General features: G+C 35.9%; 1 protein-coding gene across 1 annotated transcript in view; it reads right to left on the minus strand.

Moving 5' to 3' along the window:
* ETNK1 (ethanolamine kinase 1) overlaps positions 1-23,341 on the minus strand; it is a 37,015-nt gene that overhangs the window by 11,648 nt on the left and 2,026 nt on the right. The window contains exons 2-6 of the mRNA XM_026092645.2: positions 10,970-11,229; positions 10,035-10,175; positions 8,389-8,531; positions 1,749-1,832; positions 245-405 (exon numbers count right to left, since the gene is read on the minus strand). Of these exons, the coding sequence (XP_025948430.2) occupies positions 245-405; positions 1,749-1,832; positions 8,389-8,531; positions 10,035-10,175; positions 10,970-11,229 (789 nt within the window). The remainder of the gene's footprint in view (positions 1-244; positions 406-1,748; positions 1,833-8,388; positions 8,532-10,034; positions 10,176-10,969; positions 11,230-23,341) is intronic.

Raw genomic sequence — 23,341 nt, forward strand, 5'->3', positions numbered from 1 at the left:
TAGAGATAAAATGGATTTGAATGACCACTTAACGCGTATGTAAACAACATTTGAGGAATAGGCATGGTGTTATCTGAAAAGCGAGAGTAAAGAGAAAGCTCAAATTTTAACTAAAATGGGCTAGGGAAGTTTTTCTTCATATACTACAGCAGTTTGAATAAAAAATTGGCAATTACATTTGTCTATAAAGTAGCAGGCTTCTCTATAGCATTTGATACATTCTAATCTACAAATTGCTATTTACCAGTGCAAACTGATTGACTTGAACATAAAGAACTTCAACCTCCTTCTCACTGACTTCTGTACCAAATCCTTTGTATTCTTTGTAGGCCTCAAGGTAAGATCTTAGCCATTGTTCCTGTAATCCTCTGTTGGGATAAAGGCTGTAGTCTACCTCATTTACTCCTAGAAAAAGAAAAAAAAAATCCCTGTCAGGATTTCAGAGCATCTTAAAAAAAAAAAAAAAACAAAAAAACCAAAAAAACCACACACACACATCCACACACCACAGAACCAGAACAGTCAACTACTCCCTCCCCACACACAGATTAATCTGTATTTTTACTTTAGGTTGATTTTATTAGTTACAGGTTGGCAAGAATTTCTCACACAGGATTCAATTTAGCAAAAATTATCCTGTATATATTTTCAGCCACACACATATTCTATTTATACTTTGAAATTTAGCAAGTTTAATGTCAAGGGAGGCCTCAGGAAAAAGCATCTGCACTGTGAACCAAAAGCCCTCCCACAGATGTCAAATATTAATGCATTTTGTATGAAAATGGACTTGCAACATTATCCAAAGCTGAATCCAATTACATACACATTGTCACCAACTAAGCTCATATTTCCAAGACAGAAGCTTTATGAAAAGTCTACTCCTCCCCTCCACAGAGTATTGGTAGCATTAAAAGTCTCATCTCCGTAACTAGCTTTTTGGTCTCATTTTCCCTTTACAGCGTACAGCTCCAAATCTACCTAACTGGAGATGCTCAACCACAGGCCATGTATAGTCTGCCAGGACTCCCAATCCTGGATAAAAGTTCATGCCCACTGGCTATTCTTCCCAGAGGATTTGAGAGTTTATCTTGTCTACAAGGCTGGATAAAAACTGTTGTTTTCAATAATCTGCTTTTAACCACACTTTCTCTCCCTCTCTCAGGGTCCCCCTTTGTCTCCCTCCCATTATATCACCTTCCACATGTGCTGTACACTACATGCTTTCTCAGGAACATCGTGCTTAATATGTGCATGTGTCATCAGTAGTGTTATATGAGGCATAATATACTATTTTATGAACACTGCAGGCCTCTAACACTTGAACTCTTTCCTGAAAAAACAAACAAACAAAAAAAACCCCCACTGATTTCTGCTTGACCTTTGCCATTCTCTACTCATCCAGTATAACTTTTCTGCAGAAGAAAAAAGAAATTCTTATTTGTGTGTAAAATCTTCTTACGGTACTTACTCCTTAAAGATTTACTTGGACTTTGAAGAGGTACCAGATGAAAAATGAAAAATTTTCAAATACATTTTGAAAAGAACTTCATTTTTAAAAAATTCAAAGGGCATAACCAGCCTGCAGGAAGTGACATTAATACATTCCGATACTGTCAGATGAACAGCTACACATATAGATATCGAGAGACAGATACATATAGACATAAGCATAGAGTGTGTGAGGTACAGGAGTGAGAACTGTTTTGTTACCAAGTTGACCTTTACCTTGGAAATCCAAGTTTTACCTGCAAATTCATTGAAGTGATTCCCAATGTCATAGGCCAAGTAGTTGTATCCAGAGTACTCATAGTCTATGAACTGTACATCACCTATGTGAGACACAACAACAGCAACATCAGAGTCCACATCAAAGAGGTCACAGCCCTAATCCTTTGGTACCTTTGAAATACTGAAGAAAACAAAACAAAACAAAAACATGCTGTCTTATTTGTGCTCAGTTATGTGTACTCCAGGGTAAGGCTGTGAATTTTGTGATACAAGATTATCTTGAACATTCATTAAAGAAAGCTCTTAAATAATTACCTAGAGCTTACAATAGTCTATTTTTAAACTATGAATAGAAGTTCAATTTTAACTTCTACCACATGAGGGCATCCGTTGCTTTCAAAATACGAAACACCATAGAGGATCCTTTACTTAAACTCTATCTAGAAATAAAATATTTTTTCCAACTTAAATAGCAGCCCTGTTTATTCTCTCACAAGCATGTAACCAAGGTGGATTAACATGTAACTTGTTGGTATTCTCCCCCCAACAGTACTTACAACTTAAGAATAATCTCGCTTTGTTGTTTTTTAGTTGGCTTAAACTAGTCAAAAGAAAGTGACAAAAAGTGCTCAAGTGTTTGCATCTAGGTAGTTTTATGTAAGAAAGAACTGATAAAGCAGCAACATGCCCCCAAATGCTTCCAAATTACTAACTTTTATACTACACGGTGTTTTACCAACAGGGAAGCAGGGGAAAGTGCTTCATTCAAGATAGTACAGCCTTGAATCTCCTCAGGAAGGTCTGTATCACAGCAAATTGTCAATACATCAACAAGTTGGAATAATTAAACTAAACATCTTGCACTTCAAGGAAAACACAGTGAAATTACTAAAAATATCAGAAAGGGAAGTGAGGGGGAACTTAAGAGTTGTTCATAGTAGAAATTTAAAATGTAAATCAAGCTAGAAATCTTTTCTTTCCCACTGCTATGCTGAAAGGAACAGCTTTCATAGTTTGCACTACTCCCTCTCTACACTTTACTTTTACTGACTATCTGTGTGTTTATTCAATAAAAACATATAATCCTATTAAAATAACCTTATTTATGCAACTTAAAACATCTTATAAATAGTAATGCTAACTACCAGATCTCCAGGTCAAAAAAGCAAGAATAAAGTTGAACTACATGAGCTATTTCCTGGACTGTAAGGATTATAAAACTCTAATATAGTACTTGCTGAAAAGATTTATGGATATTGCACATACCAAATACAATAGCTTTGCCACAGACAAATGTCCCAAGCAAGTTATCATAGGACAACTGTGTTAGTTTCTCATATCTATGCAGTTCATCATCATGTTTGAAACACTACCCCATTAATGTTTTTCATGTTTTTATACATATCCATCTTCTTATGTAAGCACTAAAATGAAAATTAACCCCTACAACATGAACAAAACCACTTAGTCACAATCCTCCAACTCTGAGTCTACCTTTGCCTCCACAGAAACAGAGGATTGTGTACCAAGCTTATGAGGTTAAACATACTAGGCTCTGACAAACCAACATGGGACTGACCTGCAAAGTAGCAAGCTGCTCCCAGGAAAATCTTGTTGGCAGTACAAAATTCAGGTTCTCTAGAACACTAAAGTAATTTTACAACAACTGCAGCCAAGATCTTATGATACAGTCACAGATTAACTTCTGCTACTTGACTGACACATTCATATGCTTGCATGTTTTCAGGCTTCCTACTGCTTCTTTAGTTTTTGTTTGTTTTAAGCAAACATCTGTAAGTTACAAGCCAGTAAAAATGCACAGCCCCACCCTGGTTAATATTCTGCTACACAACTGAACTACTAACCCCCTCTGCAATCATTTAATATTGCTTGCATTCAGAGTTTTTCTCTCCCATATAAAATATAAACATGGCAGTTGTAAAAGTCTGTCTGCAAAATATCAACATAAGATGTACTTTAAATAAATTACTTTAATGCCCAAATTTCATCTTGAACATATCTGTAGTGCCAGTATGTTTTTTTAAATACAGCTACCCTTTAGATCTTATTTCAAGATACAGTTAATTATATTATAAAGTAAGAAATTGAATCTAACAAGGTACAGATGAGGCTGTTACCAGGCTCTGCGCTCTCCTATGGGGAGGTGCACGTGAACAAGTGATGCGATAAGCCTCCAGGCAGCGCGTTTAAGTAGCACGGTGCACGCTGCCACAAGGCGGCAACAATGGCATACCTGATCTGTAGCAGATGAACAAAATTTGGCAAACTCACATTTGACAAGATAAAACTTTAAAGTGAAAAAGTCCTGCATTTTTACTGCTCTCTTTCAGACCCATACTACTGTGGAACTCAAACTTAAATTTTGGCACGAAACAGATTTAAGATGCACAAGTCTTTCTTCCACAAAGAAAGCAAAAACCTTAAGTCTGTCACTCTGCAAGTCTTTTGCATACATATCTCAGCTACCTTGTTTTAGGAGAAACAGAAGAAACTTTGCATTAAATGTCAAAACGTCCACAGTATTAAAAGTTACTTTTAAGACTTACTGCAATTCATACAGAAAAGCTACTTCTAAAAGATATGGCTTACACTAGTAGTTAATCAAGTAGCTTTTGTTTTATAGCAGTATAAAGAATTTGTTATATTCCACCGATATCACCAGGAGCAGGCAGACCAACAACACACTAATAAAAGCATATTTATTTTACTGAAGTCAAAGAGTAGTTAAAACTACACTCTCTCATCTCGCTGGACAAGCTATTGTCACAAACAGTAGTAAAGGTATCAAGAACGTTTGAATGTTTTAAGTTGAAAAGAATTTCTTTTACTAAGTGATCTACTACTGTAGACAACAATGTAATGTATGAACACTACATAAGGATACAAAACAGAAGCCACATTGTGCTTTACCGCTGAAATCCAATTTTTAAATATGTCAAAAGAAGTAATCAAGAGGGCATCTGTTGGATCTCTTCAGGAACTGAAAGGTAGGAAGGTGATGAGACCCCTCTTTCTAGCTGCTCTTTACTTTGAATGGTTAAGTAAGTTAAACACTTTCCATGTGCAAGTCCTATCTGTAGTTGTCACAAGCGAATCGTGTATCCCAAGCTCTCTCCTATCCTGACCATGTGGTGAGCCAATGAGGCCCTACAACACAGCTTCATTAAAAGAGAATGATCTATGCTATGAACATGTTTAAAAATACACAAAAGGGCCACATACCCAAAGAATAATTTTAGCTATAAATACCCAATATACCTTTGCAAAATAACATAGGTTTTTAGATCAAAACCAGAAGCCTTAAACATACCTCAGTCTTCAGAAGCACTGAGCACCCACAGACTCCTACCAAAGATCATAGAAAACATTGGGTAGGCAGAGGGAATAAACAAAACAAAACCAGCCATCTACCTACACGCTTAACTTCCTGGCAGATGATTTTAATACATTTAAAAAGAGCACATATAGATATAGACAAAAAAAAAAACCCTACTGATACTTGGTCTTACTGAATAGCAAGTATTTGAATACTCTAAAGACATCAGGTATCTTTCAAAACTCCCAGCACAAGTTTAAAAAAGCCTGAAGAACATCAGGAGGTCTATAAATAAATAATACCAAGCAGCAAGCAGACTGACTATTTTGATGTTCAAATTGTAATTAAGAGCAACATGAAGCTCTAAATTTTCTTTGAAAAGAAATTCACACTCATTAGTTATATAAAGTAACACTTGCAAATTTTCATATCCTGAGTGACTTAAAACGGACATTAACAAAGCAGCAAGAGGCAGAGTTCTCTTAGCCACAGTGTGAATGAATTCAAATCAGATGAGTGACATGCTCCACTAAATGGGGGCAGCACTCAATATGCTATTCCAGCCTTGTAAAAATAGCTTAAGGACACAAGACTGAATCTTCTTAAAAAACAATTATGTGGCACAAATATGATTTTTCTTGCAACTTAACATGAACTTATTCTGGAGGGCAAATCTAAAGCAAAGCACAGGGACAAGCCACAGTGATTTTATCTTCATTGGACCAGAGTTCTCGTATCTGTTGACAGTCTGTAGCTGTGTTTTTTCCCATGCCTAGTCTTAAGCATTCACAAACAACATAATGGATGAAGTGCTGTTAAAACCAATAAATGAGTTATTTTGTTTGTGCCAGCCTCTAAAACAAGCAGATGAACACTACCTGCTTTGATCAAACTTTACCAAGTAAAAGGGAGAGAAAAAAGAAATGAGTAGTTAATCTACAATACTGATTTCTCTCTCCTCAACTCCAGTTAAGGGTCACCAAGATCTTTCTCATACATGGGAACCTTTCTAGATGAATTGAATAAATTTAGTAAGATCTCAGCAACATCAAAGCTGTTAGACTACATACAGTTAGGAGTCATACCTAATGGTGAAGTGCATCTTTAAATATATTTTCTGCTCTTGCAAAGTTACTTGTATACCAATATAATTCCTTTGCTAAACATGTTGAATTCTGTTTATGTACAGTTAAAGTTAAAGCTGAGTTTCCACTTCAAAAACAATGTTCCTCATCTTAAGATTGTACTAACAGACAGAAGGGTAGTCTTTGCCCTGTAAGAAGTGCAGTACAAGAAACAGCTTTCACAAGACAAATATTCTACAAATGGCATTGAGGTTTGGTTACTATAGAAATGGTACCTGGTGCACCCAAATTGCAGAAGTTTTACAGTACAGTACACATGTGCAACACTCAAGCATGTAAGTTTAACAATCTACCTACTTTATATTTCCAAGTCTTTTTCCCAGTTGTTTACAGCTAGCTTCAGGCCAAAGTGCTTTACATGCCTCCCTCCTCCCCACCCTATCCCCAAACACTAAACACTCACACACTGGTTATTGTAGGATTGCTCATAAGTGATGCACTGCTGGCATTGTTTTTTCCTCCATTCTGTTTACAAAAAGAAAAGCATATAGCATTTGTTTTAAAAGTAGGAACTTTAAATCTATTGACCATGACAGTGAGCCTTTTAAAGGAACTCCTCTCATTTTATTTTACTTTGAAGTATGGTTCTACCATGAAAAGCGACCATAAAAAAAATCATATTTACCTCAGCAGGCTTGAGCTGGAATGCTAAAAATCAAGGTAATTTCAGTATTTAAAAAACAAAAAACAAAAAAAAGTAACAATGGATTTATGTTTGGTACTACAAAATTGCAACTCCCATGTGTCTAAGAATACAAGCTGATTTTTCTTTTAATTAAGTAGAGCTGTTATCTACTGTTAGACCTAAATAAAACCACTAAAATTTTTTATTGAGTTCTCTAGAATTTAATGCTGATTGTAATCACATTGTACAGATGTAACAGGACCTATATAACTAGAAGTACTAGCAATTCCCTTCAAAAATGGAGTTGCTCAGATGGAAACTTACAAGATACAAAAGACTGTGTCTCTGTGTCTGTCATGCATTCAGTGTATATCTGATGCAGAGAACAGTTATACACACACAGCCAATTTTCATATGAGAACCAACTCCAGCATTTTCTTTGTTAATTTTTATTTTGAGCTTAAGGCACAAAAGCTGAAGAGCTCAAAAGACCAATAATGACTGAGGAAGAACACTTCAGTTCCATTCAAAGTCATTCACTTCATATGCTTTTGGTTTAAATACCAAAGTGATCACCAAACTGTTACAAACATGTACAAAGCTACTAAAAAGAACATCATCCTCATTTCTAAAGAAGGTCTTGGATACCTATCTGATGAATTTGTTGCACTCATCTGAGCTTGAATATTTGAAATAGAAGAAAAGTTGTGCAGGTAAGCTAGAAAAGTAAGCATTTTTACTGCACCACGTCAATTTTAGTGTCATAAGTTTGCTTTGCGTTTTTGTTTTAATACCCTGTTTAACTGCTTCATTTAGTAACCGAACCTCAAACCACTAAAACCAAGCAATAAAAGATACTGTGGGTTTCAACAGAAATTAAAAAGCTTCTGTATAAGGCATCTTTAATAAAAATGAATCATTTTGAGTTCAATTTACTATAATAAAAACAAAAACATAATTCGCCTTTGCCAAGATGTGTACTGCCTACAATAGTTTAAAGAAAGCATATATTTACAAGGGAAATCTTCAACGTTAACATGTCCATGTACCTCACACAGAATAAAAATTGAACCACTGAATGTAGTGCTAAGTATTGCTAAGATACTTCATCATGTAGATCTCTTCCTTCGCAACAACACAATCTGACAAACCAGAACAATACACAGATAAATAGCAGATACCGTCTTCAGGTTATTTTCTATGCTTGTATGATCCTCCCCTCCCTGCCCCCCAGAAACTTTGCACACTAGAATAGAATTATGGTAAACAATTACATACTTTAAAGTCATACAGGCAGGCCATATATTAACAAATTCATTAAGGAAAAAGCAAGAACTCCAAGATTTTTCTTTATACACTAGCATATAGATGAGAATTAGCTAATTAGGCAAATAATTATTTGCACAAATACTGCTACCATTACAATGAATTTTAAAATGTCAAAATGAGTTCACTTGTTGCCATCAGTAAAAATGACATCACCAACTTAGCAATACAACTATAGAACAAAGCAAAATAAACCAATACTTACTGCTATGTTCAATACCTACCTCGTTTCTTGTTGTAAATAATATTCTTACACAAGAGGTCATTGTGACAGAGTACCACTGGTGATCCTAAATTTGACAGTCTTTCCTTCATCCAGGCCATCTCTTCCTGAAGTACTTGAGGACTTGGAATGTCACTTAAAAACCTTTTTGGGTGTAAGATGTTAATATTTAGTATTGTGCTCCACAGCAAACAGTTGCAATGAAGTAACTTTATTACTATCCTCTACCCTCTTATTTCCAATAATTCAGTACACCTTCTCTCAAACTAGGGCACTATTTCCCCCGCCACCCCTTCAGTCAAATTATGACAATTATTCTCCTCTCCCCACCCAAAAGTTATTCTCTGAAGATTGTGCTGAAAACAATAGAAGTCCAAAACTCAGAAGCAGGACTGAGTGCAATCCTGCATATTTTCAAAGACTATAGATTAAAAGAGATGTAGCATGATTTTCATTCACTTAATGCTTAAAACATTATTTTCTTCAAATAGAATGCATAACAGTGATTAAATACTACATGTATTTATACAAATAAGAGTATCATTTTTCCTCTAACACAGCAAATACTCAAATAGCTATTTTATGTTTCAGATTTTCAATTAGTTGCTCAAATTTTTTATTTTCTTAAGAATTTTATCTAGTAGAAGAAAATCAAAATAATGCAACTTTGCTAGTACATTCCTTAATTAAAATGCAGCAAATAGGGCAACTGGCATCAGTACTTATAAAGAAGTTTTTAAGATTGTTTTAAGCTGGAATCCGCCTATTGAAAGGTATGAAATTTGATGGTACTGTACAAACACTTCCAAACTATAGCTTTAAACTTTGATTTCCCCTTCCTCTCTGAAACACGTCTTCAACTCAAGCTTTGAATTACAGCACAGAACCTTCATCCAGGTGAAACAATGCTCCTAGTATTGTCGTTCCTCTCATCCCAACCTTCCAGTGACTTGGGGGGTTGGGGAGGGAAGGAGGAGTTCAAAAACCCCAAAACCAAGTGAAAACATTATTTGTATTCCACGTCAGAAAAGATCTGACCGCGCAGACTCTTTTTTCCTCCTCCTCTGGAAAACGCTCTGGAAGTGTATCTCATCATCCAAATCAACCTTTTATTAACTTTACTTTTATATCATCTCAGTTTTTGGATAAGAAAGTCTACAAACTGAACAAATAACATAGAACAGCCAATAGAGGCAGGTTAGAAGGAACTGCAACCCCCCCAAAAAACCCAGCATGCTTTCAGTATTTATTCCACGACAAATGGCTCCATGCCTTTGGGGAGACTGGAGATTCTAAGCTGTCAGACACACCTACCTAAAGTAGTACCTTCACTGAGCCTTGGTTCTTTATGAACAATAAACAAAACTAACACCATGTATTATGAAGTGTCCAATCACCACAAGCACTATATGGAAATAGATATACAGATATATACACACACACAATACACCAAGTGAATTAGAAGTCTCTTCTTGTCGTATTTTACATTTATAAACTACTTAAGAGTACGGTAAAACCCAAAGTCTTATACATTTTCAGCCTTGAGGGATAACTCAAACTATGTTGTGAATATTCTTCTACCCCTTACCCTGACATGAAGTAAGAAGGGTCAGAGTCAGTCAAAAAAGCAGATAATGAAACATCTACCTTTTATTTACTTCCTCATCTGTAAATTCCATGGGTATAAGAGAAAAGTATTTCCCCATCTTCAACCAGAGGTTAGATTTAGGGATCCATCCATTGTGTGCATGAATAGTATGGATTTTAGCAAGCTGTCTGGCAATCAGTCTGAAAAAATAAAGAGTTTAATTTAATGTTACATTTGCAATAGATGGGACAGTCCTTACCATATCTTTTCCTAGCAACAAGAGGAAAAACAATATGCACAACAGTGAATCCAAGGAGGATATCCACAAGACCAGTTGTATGGAAGCATAACGAACAGCCTCCTGCAAGACTCAAAGGTCTTTAATAGCATTACTAAAAAGCTTGGTGGGGGGAAGAGCACATTAGTTCAGTTACAGCATGCACTTGACCTGTATTTACAGTCTATTCTTCAACTTGTGTATCTTTAGAAGAGTTGACTCGAATTAGCTGCAGCTTTTAGGTATCAAATACATTTCAGTCCATGTATGAAACACCAAGTCTTATGACATTTTCTGTTCACTGCTGATATCTGAAAAAATTAAGTCTCGATGGAAGACTATTTTTAATCTATTCACACAAAACAGAGTGTATTAGAAACCAAGAGCTAGGATTCACTTTAATCAAATACAGTCCCCTATGCTGAACCACGTTAAGTAAATAAATTTCCTGATACTAACATTAAAGTGCTAATAAATGTCTTGGAATAAAGCCACCTCTAATATGAACCTTCTTGCTTCCCCAGAAGACTGCATATGTTCAGAACTCAAATACCATGATTAACTAGATTAGAGGATAATGAGCTGTCATATAGTAAGAACATTAAATACTCCTAAAACCTGCAGTAAGTTGTTTTCTCTCTACTCTCAAACTAACTTTGAGATCATCTGGGCCTGATAGAACACCATACACAGAACTCAATAAAATAAAAATCTTACCTGAAAATATCTGGATTGCATACGTGTTCTGGATCCAGTGCTTCTCCCTGCATGAACTCATAGCATAGGCCATTATTGAAAGTACAGTACAGTCGAGGGGCACAGCCATGGGCCTGCAACACACGGAAACTCTTCACCTCCTCATCTCGATCTACTAAGAGCTCGGTCTTATTTCCATAGATTCTAACTAGAACCACATCATCCGTTATGTCACCCACGTAACAGCCAATAAGTTTATTGGTGATTCCATCGGTGAACAGCTGAAAAGTAAAAATAATGCGTAAGCTACTTATGTTCTGCATTTATATTTTGGATGTGCAGGAGAAGGAAAAAAATGCAGGGTTATTCTTGCAGGCTCACAAAACACAGATAGACTGAGAATTAACAGAAGAAATCTTTAAGATACAAAAAAAACAAGGAGAAAATTTCAAAGGTTTTCCACATAACACATGAAGATGGACAAGGAAGACATGAAAACATGCTACAGTGAAATACAGAAATACTTGTGCAAAAGTCAGCAACTGAAAGTTCACTACTATAAAATAAGTTTTCATATAAGCACTCTGAAACTGGTGTATTAAAATGGCCGAAATAAAAGCCCTGATGAGGCAGTAATCCTGTATCCAAAACAGGTAGGACAACCTAACTGGCACTAATACAGGCCATATGAAAACTAAGACAGTTCTGATGCACTTGAGAACTTCAGCATTTGCTGATCAATGCACAGGTATAAAAGGTATTCCTGGAGTCCTAAGCTACTCCTTTTAAAAGTCAGAATTCAGATCAGAAACTCAGTTCAAGTTCAGTGGTTATCTTCCCACTGGCCTTGAAATTCTACTATTTGAGAATGACAATTCCTGAAGTCACTTACTCTGGCTCCTCTACAAATCTGAGAAAGTACTTCAAGAACAAGACCCCAGTCTCCAGCCTCAGACATCATTCCAAATTTATGAGTTGCAGGAAAGATTTATTTTTCTGCCATTTCACTTCACAACTGGCACATGATGTTCAAAAGACAAACAAGCATTCTGAGTCATTATCACTAAAATACATTGAAAAGCAATTTTTAAAGCCCTGCAATTTACTTTGCCTCAGTGACCAGACTACTCATCAGTGACTGAATAAACTGAAGGTGAAGCAAACAGCTCTCCAAAACAATAAGAACATTAATTAGAAATTACATTTAAATCTAAATGACTAGCTATTCATTGCCTTCTAAACAATAATGGAAGTATGGATGCTACAACTTCCAGCTTTGCAAAAAACAATCATAAACTTCTCCTTTCAACTTTGATGACAGGGGACTAAATAGTCAATAAACAGGTTTCACTCCAGGAGATGCCAAGAGACAAAAATACAGGATGAGTTACTGGGCTGCATGTGCAGAACCACATTTAATAAAGCATTCTAAATGCACTCTGTGCCTGCAAGAGCAATACAGCAGTTCTCTCTTCTCCTGCAATCTGGGACATTTCTACAGTCCAGAAAAATAAATCAGATTTGGTGCTTTCAAACTCTTTGCAACATGTCAACCCAGACTGAATGCTTACAAACTTGCTAGCTGAGCTCTTAAGACATCAGGTAGTGTTTTGTCCTAGGCTTGTTTGGGTTACAAGAGAATTCTGTGAAAATAAGCACTATTTCAGAACCAGCTCCAGTAGCAAGGCTAGCTGCATGAACTCTTAAAAACTAAAGTGACTCAAGGGTAAGGCATTAGCCATTGTCAGGTGACAAATCTACTTCCAGGGACAAGCTACATGAAAAGTGAGAATGCTAATGTTTTCCTAGCTCCTGAACAGCCTCTTAGACTGCTGCAGATTTAAATGCGTGAGGTAAATGATTTAAAGCTATGGTTCCCATTGCAACTGTAATTTGTCCTCAAGCAGAATTTTTTTAGGGTTTACAGTGTTTTAATTACAGTCCTAGCATGCCTCTTATCCCACTCTGTTGGCCCCAAAACCTTAATTAAAATTTAATTAAAAAAAAAAAAAACCCTCACACAAAACAAAACCTCCTTTCAGGACCCGGCACTAAAATAGGTGAGCAGCAGAAAGTAGGTTCAAGTTGGTTAGTGCACACATTTGAAGATAAAACAATCTTCCTTCAGATGGATATCTTACAATTTCAACCTAATGCCTTTCTTTATCATTAATTTTCATTCAGGCTTTTTTGGCACATGCACAAGAGACAAATGGAGATGTGTTCTGACAACCTCTACTAGCTCTTTTTCAAACTACCTATGTGCTCAGTGCTGTTAATACTGCAAGCAGCTTTTATTTAAAGGCAACCTGAATACTCTGGGGACAATAACTTGTAAACTTGTGACAGTAACTGTAACAAAATTGGGAAAAGCAGCTCAATATTGAAACCTCTTATCAGAATGAAAATACTAAGTTTTCAATGACAACAACTTGAATTCTTCATTATCTGACATCTCTTCACTCACTCATCCTCTCTTTCTTCTCTCAAGCTGGAAGCCAGACCCAAAACAAGAACACTGACAAATGTAAGAACTCTGTTGCATTTCAGACTTCATACTAAAGCCTAATGAAAGAGTATTTTTTGTCTTCTATTAAAATACACATCAACAACAGGCAACTTCTCTACATGCACCTTTGTCCTTTAGAATCTATTTTCTTTTTTTATGCTCTATCTTCCCCCCCCCCCCAAAGTCAAACACAAAAAGTCAAAAACTCTTGACATTTTTTGTGAGTTTCCCCCCACACCCCAAGAGAGGTGGCTTTATTCTGAAGAAAAAAAAATCACCACCACCATCATTCAAACACAAGCGACAAGCTCATTTGCAAGAAATCAACCACAAGGAGCAATTTTTAAATGCTAAAGAAAGAATTCTGAAACTAGGTTAAGTCTCTCTATTTAGGAAAAAAGACAGCATCTTCTACTGTAAAGTCTGTATTTTGGCCATTATGTCTTGCTTTCCCCAACATCCGATGTGATGAGGTGAACACATTCCATAATAGATGCAGAAAAGGGTAGTGAGAGCTATATTTATCATCACAGTAACAAGAGAGAGCTCAAGGTCCCTGAAGAGAGAAACAGAAAGGCAGAGAATATGAAGGCACTCTATTTGCTTAAACCTTTAAGAACACTCAGTCTTGCAAAAAAAGGTTCAATAGATCATTTACTTTCCACCTACACAAGACAACCTTAAACTCGAATAAACCTGCTTATATGATTCACTCAAAATTAAGACTCTAAAATCTAGAGGCAGGTTTCATTGCAAGCTATTATCTTAAAATAAAAACTAGAGGTCTTCTTTTGAGAAAGTCCTTCCACACAAGTTTTAATGCACGTTTTAGTGCAAGAACCAATGCTTTCATATTTATGGAGCAACCAAATACTGCACAGAAATGTGGACAAAAGTATTGGCCTGTTCCAGAAGTCACAACTGATGTGTTAACATCTACAGCATCATTCTACTTGAAGTAATTATACCAACAGAATCAGGTTACAAGGTTTGAGACTTTTTGAAAAGTTTGAAAGAAAACAGCTCCTAAATATTTATCAAAACAGCTAATTCCATTAGTGCTATCACTTCTTAATAGACAGTTTGAAAGAAAACAGCTCCTAAATATTTATCAAAACAGCTAATTCCATTAGTGCTATCACTTCTTAATAGACAGTGCCAATACATACGTCTTTCACTACATCAATCTATGGTTACCTTGTTTACAGTCAACAAGCGGATTTATTGATTCTGATTCCATTAATTTTACTAGGAATTTTCCAAGTTCCCTAAGTGTCCCTAGACACTCAAAATTAGCAGTGAAAGGTACAAGTGAACTTTCACGGATAAATCTTCAGATGTAGTTTTCACTAAAACAGAAATTAAAATAGACTTGTAATTTCCAAATTATTAGACTGGATGAAAACATCTTTTACTCCTTCACACAATCATCATCTTTTATCAAAGATAAGCATGTGACAGTGTGCAGCCAGAATAAGAGACAAGTAATGAAGAATCTTTGCCTTCAATGCAGTTTTCATAACAGCTAATATTAATTTTAAATTGTTACAATGTTAAGTATTGCAATCGTAAGAAGAAAACTGTACATTTTAGCATCACACCTCCAGGTTTTCATATTAAAATGAATATGACTGTACTCTAACACTACCCTATCTTTTTGTTTGACATACATGCAGACATTTTAAGTTTTCTCTAAGTATGTAAGCATATTATCGCAATACAGCATGTTACATCAAGATAAGGATGATATGCTTGAAGAATGTTACCTTCTTTAACCAAATACAGTATTTAAATGTTTCAGGTGTGGTTTATGTGAAGTCGTAAGTTACACCTTCATGTTATAATGTATCCATTCATAACTCCCCTTCTTAAGTGTATAATATACCAGCAAACAAATGTATAAGTACTGTTCCCATACATTTTTGCATAAAAACAGAATTAACTCTCAAGAAAGTTGGAAGAGTTCACCATCAAAATCTATAGTCATCTGCTTCTCAGAAACCACCAAGACTGGAAGTATACACTTTATGTTCTTAGCTAGCATCCAATTAAGGCAATTTACTTTAAATCACTTAGGCATGTGCTTAAAAAAAGGTGTGTGGGGGGAAACCACTTGCTTAGTAGCATCAATATGTACAGCAGATATGCAGAATTAGGGTAAAGACCTTTAGTTTAAAGAGCTGATATTTTTTCAGCATAAAGAGCACTTTATGCAGAGGTAGGTCCTGATTTGTCCAACAATGTACCTTGAAACATATTACACATCAAATCTCTAACACACACATCTTTGGTGCAAGTCCCTGCAAAAGCAGATCAACCTTACACCAAAGAAAAATTCTGAGAGGTAACTCCACACAAATGCATTCAAGACCTATTACTGCCAAAGCATTTCACACAGCTGGTGTCAATATAGGTTGCCCGAGCAACCATGTATCTAGCTCTGGAACAGTGCCTTTTTCCTCCCCGCTCACTCATTTTCACAGTATTCACGGTCATGCCTGGTCCAATCTTCTCAGTCTTTCATAGGTATGCCAACATCTGGGCCAACAGTCTACATAAAGCCATTAAAAATACAACATTATTTGAACCAGCAGAGTCTGAAACTGGGCACAGAGTTTAGGACAGAAAAATCAAATTGGCTGCACAGCATTCTTATTTTGGAATGCCTTATCAAAATCAGAAACAGACACACCTGAAACCCAGGAGCAGCAGCTTAGTCTCTGGCCACTGTTTTGCTGCCCTGAGCCGCAAAAGTAACCAAAACTATTCTACTGTTTTTCCACTCCTATTCAACTGGATAAAGAGGTCACATTCAGAAACACAATGAACACCACTATTAAAAGGACTGTATGAACTCACTTGCATATCAAATGAGCATAACCACCGCCAACACATCTTAAGAATGAACAAACACCTGACTAAGTATAAAGAGAGGAACAAAAATAATTTTTGTAACTGTAACACAGGAAGGTAGCAGTGAAGTTAATCCCATTAATGAAACAGAACAGAGGAAACAGAACAGGTAAGTAAGCAGTTGTACCCAAGTCCTGAGAAGCCAAGCATGCAGGACAAACATTCTAGAAAAAACTGAATACTTAAAACATTATAAAACTATTGAGGAACAGCATATATAAATAGTTTTTAAGACTACCAAGAACCCAAATTTGAGAATCCATCTAACCATAAAGCATCTAAATGATAAGTGTTGAGCACAAACTTAAAGTAGTTTTTTTTCTTTTTAAGAAAATACTAGAGGTAATATTTAGAACTGAATACAACATTTCTGACAGTATCTCAAACACTGTATGAAGTTCTAGCACACAGATACAACTTATTAAGAAGAGGCAGATACAGTCTTCTGAAAAGACAGCTAGTCTAAGTAGTAGCACTGTCCCATGCTAGGCATGAATGAGAGGGAATAGGAAGTTCATTAGGATGACACAGATTTGGGGAAGGAAGTGAAAGAGAGAGTGTGTGTGTGTGTCTGTGTGTGTGATTAATTAAGAAAACATCTTGTTTGCCATAGTTAAATGAAAACTGCTGAGATGCAGCACTGAAGTTCCTGTTCTGTCATTGCAGGATTGACATAGAAGAGTGAAAACCTGTTGAAGTAAGCAGAAACAGAACCCATAAGTATTAGACTCACCCCTAGTCTGAAGTCCACTCTTTTCTATCTGATGGCAAAGAGGAAAAATGAGTGAGGGGCAATAATTTCCCAGCATACAATGGTACCATTCTGAATCACTGCAATTTCTGCTACTATTGTCAAAGTCTTACTAAACAACCCTCAAAAGAAGCTTGCTTTTCCCCCTGTACAGAATGGCATTACATAAAAGGCCAAGCTCTGTGTTCATCAGAAATAGTGATAGCCCGAAAAACATAAGCGTAAGTAGTACTGACAAAAAAAGAAGCAATATGAACTCCATTTGCTTGTGCTGTTAGACAGACACACTTCTGGCCACTGCACAGTCTGTCAGGTCTATTAGTCTCTCAAAACAAGCCTCATTAGTGTTAATAAATAAAATTTACAACAAGGAAATTGGACTCCCTCACCTGATAATTTCAGAACTCTACTTCTTATTAACATCTAATTGTAACATGCTGCTATAAGTAATTATTTACACCCAGGAGCTTTTTATTTATTGCTTCTTAAAAATGCAGAAGAGTTAGCTTACTTTTCTAATAATATTATTCAGAACAAACAACTTCCATTATCCATTATGAAAAAACATTTAATGTTGTCTACTCGTATAAGACAAAAATCTAATACTCACTTTATTCTTTCATTCAAAGCACCTTTCTTTGAAAGCGCCATATTTGAAGAATCAGCTTAAAATGTCTTGCCTGAAAGTTAGAACTGAGATGCACTAGAGCAAAACAGTGATTCTATAACAAAACCATCAGCAGAGCAGCATAAATAGCGAGCAAACTCTCACTACAGGGACAAGAAAAGATAATCAGTAAACTCTGCAAGGCCACATGGAAAAAGAAACTACAGGATGTTATGAATAGTGAGCAGAAAATTCTGGAAATGAGGATTACAGATAATCAACAGAAGTGAAGAACATGATGAAATGCATGACAATTCAGCAGCAGATCTTGGTACTCTTGTAATCTGGAAAAATATTTACTTATCACAATGTGATAAGTACTTCCAAGTGAAGTGAGGCTAAGCTACATCCACATTTTGACAACATTTCTCAGAATAATATTATACTGACCCACAATCCAGATGAGAGACACAGGAGGAGATTAAGTTGGAAATCAAGGCCTTATAGGCTTTGGGAACAAATATAAACCATTTACCAAAATACAAACTGAAGGTGAGAAAACTGCAAATAAGAATGAGTTATGCAAATGTGGTCACAGAAAGCAGAGATGGTAGAAATAAGAAAGACCAGGTGAGTCTAGGAAGAGCAGAGAAACCTCAACCAAGGTGTGAAGCATCTTTGAGATTAAGTGGGCTCAAAAAAGCACTCCTACCAGCATTGGTCATGTTATTAGATTCCTGAAAATGACATGTGATTGGTATGTTCCCATCTCATAACTAAACTGAGATAAAGAACTTTTATCTGATCCTATTGCTCCAGGTGTTCAAAACTATGAAAACCATATTATGATCATATGGCTCAAGTATGAACAGGGAGAAATACTGTGTCAAAGCAGCAAAGTAGAGAGCATTCATCACCCACAGAAAAGGTGTGAAACCAAGCTGATTCTCTTAAACTGGCAGTTACAACCACAGGAAGAGAAACGATGAAAGCAGTACTGTGCTACTGGAGAAACAGAATAATGAAGTTTTAGCATAAATAAGCAGCAGTTTCCCTGATTTTGTTTCTGCATACCAGACCGCACATTAAAGTGTCTAGAACAGAATGGGAAACTTTTAATGCATTCTTCTTAAAATTTTGCAAGCATTACACTTCTTTAAAGTTTGTATTATAAAATGATACTTTACCTTTTCTGGGAGAGTACAGTCTATACAGGCTCACCCACAAGCACGTATCTCCTAAGAACCTAATTCCTGGAACAAGGCTAGTTATTTTTCCATCTTTTCCTTCTGCAGCTATCCTTAAAAAAAAGGAGAGTACAACAAATGGAAAATGTAGGCCTTAAGAAAACTCTCACATATTCACCTTGGCTTATGAGAAAACTGTCATGCAAAGACCCCCAGACTCTGGGGCCGAATCCTCTAGATCATTACACTTGACAGTTGAAAGCCAACGTCTACATAATTCTGGTGGTCAGATAATCATGAACTGGCACTACTTGATATAAAGAGCACTGAGGCTAAAAGGAAGCCAGTAAATTAAGGGCACCATTCTAGGATAAGTCAGGACACAGGCTGAACTACCAGTCTTCTGGTGAACTCTCATAGCACACAACCATACCAGCAGCATGGAGAAAGCAACGCCACTACTAACAATGCTAAACAGTATTACTTAAACATTTTTTTGTTACCAAACTCCCAACTGTGCAGCCTTGAGGAAGAATTCAGTACTTTTTTTTCCTTTTTTTGGAGAACTCTTAGCTTAGATTTCACATCCTCCATATCCTCAATACAAAGACCATTTAAAAATAGATCCAAGTAGTCTACTATAAAATGCTATATATAAATATGACGTCATCCCTTGAAACGGCTGGTTCTGATCTAAATGTGTGACAAGATGAGAAAGTTATTTTTGTTTATGACAGAAGAAACCTCCAAACAGAAATTAAGTATTTTCCATCTTGCTTGTGGAGAATATTCTCCTATCAAAGAAAGGACAGACAACATCAGGAAACTAGTTTAAGACTTGTAAAGTGGTGAATTGCTTTACCTCTTTCTACAGACGTTGTGACACTCATTAAAACATTTCTGGTTAAATCTGAAAAATTACACTGACCTCAAAGGAGTCTAAAATTTTATTCTAACAACTCCAAGAATTAATTTGCTGCTCCTGTTAGACGCCATGTGAAAATGAAATAAAATTTAAAAAAAAGAAAAAAAAAAAAAGGAACATCTTAGAAAGCCATCTTTCTTTCCAATATTACAAGCCTATAGCATAAGTTATACGCTATTACATAGCCGGGTCACAAGCTGTGTCTGAGCACATACTGATCACCTCTAATTAGAATCAGTCATCAATCGAGCACCACACCTATGGCACACACACACACACACGGATGACTGTGATGTGGCACATGGTTACCTAAGACTTCACAGCCTGTATGATTGGTGCCCCACCCTCTCATATCACAAAACCTCCTTTACAACAGGTGATTATCAAACTTCAACAGATAATCAGAATGGAGAAGCTAACCAGCCTCAAAAGACGTTTAATACTGCCTAAATTTCCCACTCACTGTGACACTGCATTCAAGGTGGACTTCGAATAGCAGTTTTTTCACAATGCAATAGCAAGGCAGTCTGTTCCAAAACTCTAGATTTTTTTTCTCCATCAGCACTTTTCTATTTAGATATATCTATTACTTCAGCAGGTCAATCTGTGACTTCTTCACATATTAACATATTGAAGTCACAGTCCTTGCCTTTTAGGTAGTAACTACTTTCGTTACTGAAAGTCACAATGTCCTAAAAACAGCTACACAATTAAAAAAACCTCTTGTAAATGTAATAACATTAAGATACAAAATAAAAAATTACTATTCAATGCTTCAATTTCCCATGAGATTAACCTGAACCTAGCCATAGACTGTGGAAAAAAATATCAAGGTCCACATCAGCAAATAAGTGGCAGCCAGAAAAATATTGCCTGAAGAAAAACAGTTGAGCACTTAAGTCAGAAAGAAAAAGTAAACAGGGAAAAAAGCTAACCTGCTATATAAGGAAAAAAGAGGGGAAGTAATGCTGTTTTGTCAGTGAGAGTACAAATCTTTAAGTGTGATCCTGTCTTGTATGGTCACAGTCCATAACTACAGGAGTAAGTTCTTGTGAAGAACAGTAAAAAGCTGCAACAGTATTTATAGTCACACAAAACACTGATAAATGCTAACACATGTAAATATGTATATCTTAGTAACAATATCTCAGAGCATTAGAAAAAAACCAAGATCCCACTACTCCAGGGGAAAAAAAGTGCTAACACACTTATTTGGAGATAATCTGGAATGCAGTTCTACAGAAGGGCTTGCAGGAAAAAAAAAAAAAAAAAAAAGTTGCATTGAAGAATTTGATCTCCTTTGCGCAGCTGTTCTATCTTCCCTTCTCCACTCAGATTTCGGCAAAGACTACTGTTTTCTAAAATGTCGTTTTTATCATTTTAGATTCCTGGATGATTATGTAGCTGAATTTTAGGCACTTAAAATATCCTAGTCTATCCAAATAATCAAGGTGTAAGTAACTACTATTAAGCCTCTTCACTAGTAAGAACAGCTGTACTTTACTTACCCTCAATGTTAAACATTAAACATCACTTCAAAAGGGACAGAAATACAAATTGTTTTTTCCTGTTCTGTAACGCTAAATATAAAGAGGCAAATATGGAATAATATACTGAACTTTAAGGAATTTTTCATTATGAACTGATCTACAAGATGTGGAATAGGTCATGGCATAAGAGAATCCTGGGTTTGCATGGGCTACAGCGATCACCAGCATTTCAGTACTATAACCAAACAGTGATCTTCCTTCAGATACTAACACAGATAAATCTCCATAAGAGAGAATAAATTAAAAAAAAGAGAAAACCTCAAGATAAGCAACAAAGATTTGAAATTCTGATTTCATTCTTACATTAGGAAGGCTGATAAACCTCTTTATGAGGGGTAAGGATTAATAAAAGGTTTTTTTATCTATTTAATAATGAATCAGCCAGAAAATACTAGAATGTCCAGTCACAGTTTCAACTGTGCACTAATCCAGAATAGGGTTCAACAATGAATAGTGTTGAGTTTTGAAGGGCATCTATTTTTATGAAATCTGTAAAACTTTTCCCTGTATTCACTGCAACCAGCCTCTGAGTTAAGCTAGCAGTGAGCTTTGAGCACAAGGTTGGAATAGAGGCAGGCCTTCAGAGATCCATTTCAACCAAAATTAAGTCTGTGATCTTGTGGCTAAAATCAGATGGCACAGATCAGAACTCATTAGCACAAAAGGCATAGATTTTTTTATGATATTGGTTTGTATTACTGTAAAGTAGAAGAAAGCAAACCTCAAAAATGTAAGAAGCAAAAACAGAACACTCAGTTCTACACAGTTCCTAGTACATACTTAGATGACAACCACACAAAGTAGCTACATGAAGATCAGCATTTAGATAGCAATCTTTTCTCTCCTTACCAGTATAACATAACCTCAGTATCTCTACTGTTCTGTAACGATAATATTCACATATAATTAGAGGAGATACATTGCGGTAATGCTGGCTGTGATTCAACAAGTTTTAGGCAATGGGGATTCCATAGTCTTATAAATGCTGCAATAAAATGCTAATTTAAGCACTGAAGATTTAAATGATTTTAATCCCCTGTCCTACAGGTACATTCTATGCTATGATTTAAAAAACAAAAATTTTTTTAGATATATTTATTAATATACTTTAACTTACAAATCTTACAAGAAGTGAAGATTAACCAGAGGAGTTTTTAACTACATTGGTTCAGAATTATTTAGCTGACTAAACAAGCTGGCACACACACATCACAGTAAATTTTTGCAAGATAAGTTAATTAGCTTTTATAAGTCTGGGCTTTTCATCTTCTTACTAATTCTTTTGACCCAAGGAGTACTAAGAGCAAAGGTACTTAAGTGCAGAGTTCAACAGAAGAAGTCCATATTCATAAGCAGTTCTTTCCACCTAACAAGGTTCTTAATCTACTTTGCTATGGTGCTGCTGTTTCAGATTAGTCAAGCCTATTTTCCACACGATGCATGATTCTCATCTCCCTCCTAAACGCATGGACCTTTACTGAGAAAAATTCAAGACAGACTTTCTGTTTGCCCCATGTCTTAACAAAAATGGTAATCTTTCATTTCAGCATCTTACTGTACGTGATGTGTAACTAACACATTACGACAGTGATGGTAGGGAAAAAAATAGTTTCAAACCAAATGCATTCTTGCTTATTACTTGTATACAACAGTTTAAAAATAGACTAAAAATAAAAGGCTAATGAAGAGCTTCTTGAATCGGATGTTCTTCCATTACACAAAAGGCACAGAAGAGAAAAAAAAAAGTGGAGAAAAGTGAATAAAAAAGTTAAAGTAACTTGGTTGAAACAAACTTCAGGTAATTTTTAGACACGAATTCCTAACCACAGACAGTAGTTTACTGCTTTATTATTGCAGGACCAGTAAAGAGCACTTTGCCCATGTTCCATATGAACAATACCAGCAGTTTTTATTCTGTTAACAGCTTCTTTCAAAACGGGGTGGAGGAAGA

Source organism: Dromaius novaehollandiae, chromosome 1 (assembly GCF_036370855.1).
Source record: "Dromaius novaehollandiae isolate bDroNov1 chromosome 1, bDroNov1.hap1, whole genome shotgun sequence".
Lineage (NCBI taxonomy): Eukaryota > Metazoa > Chordata > Aves > Casuariiformes > Dromaiidae > Dromaius > Dromaius novaehollandiae.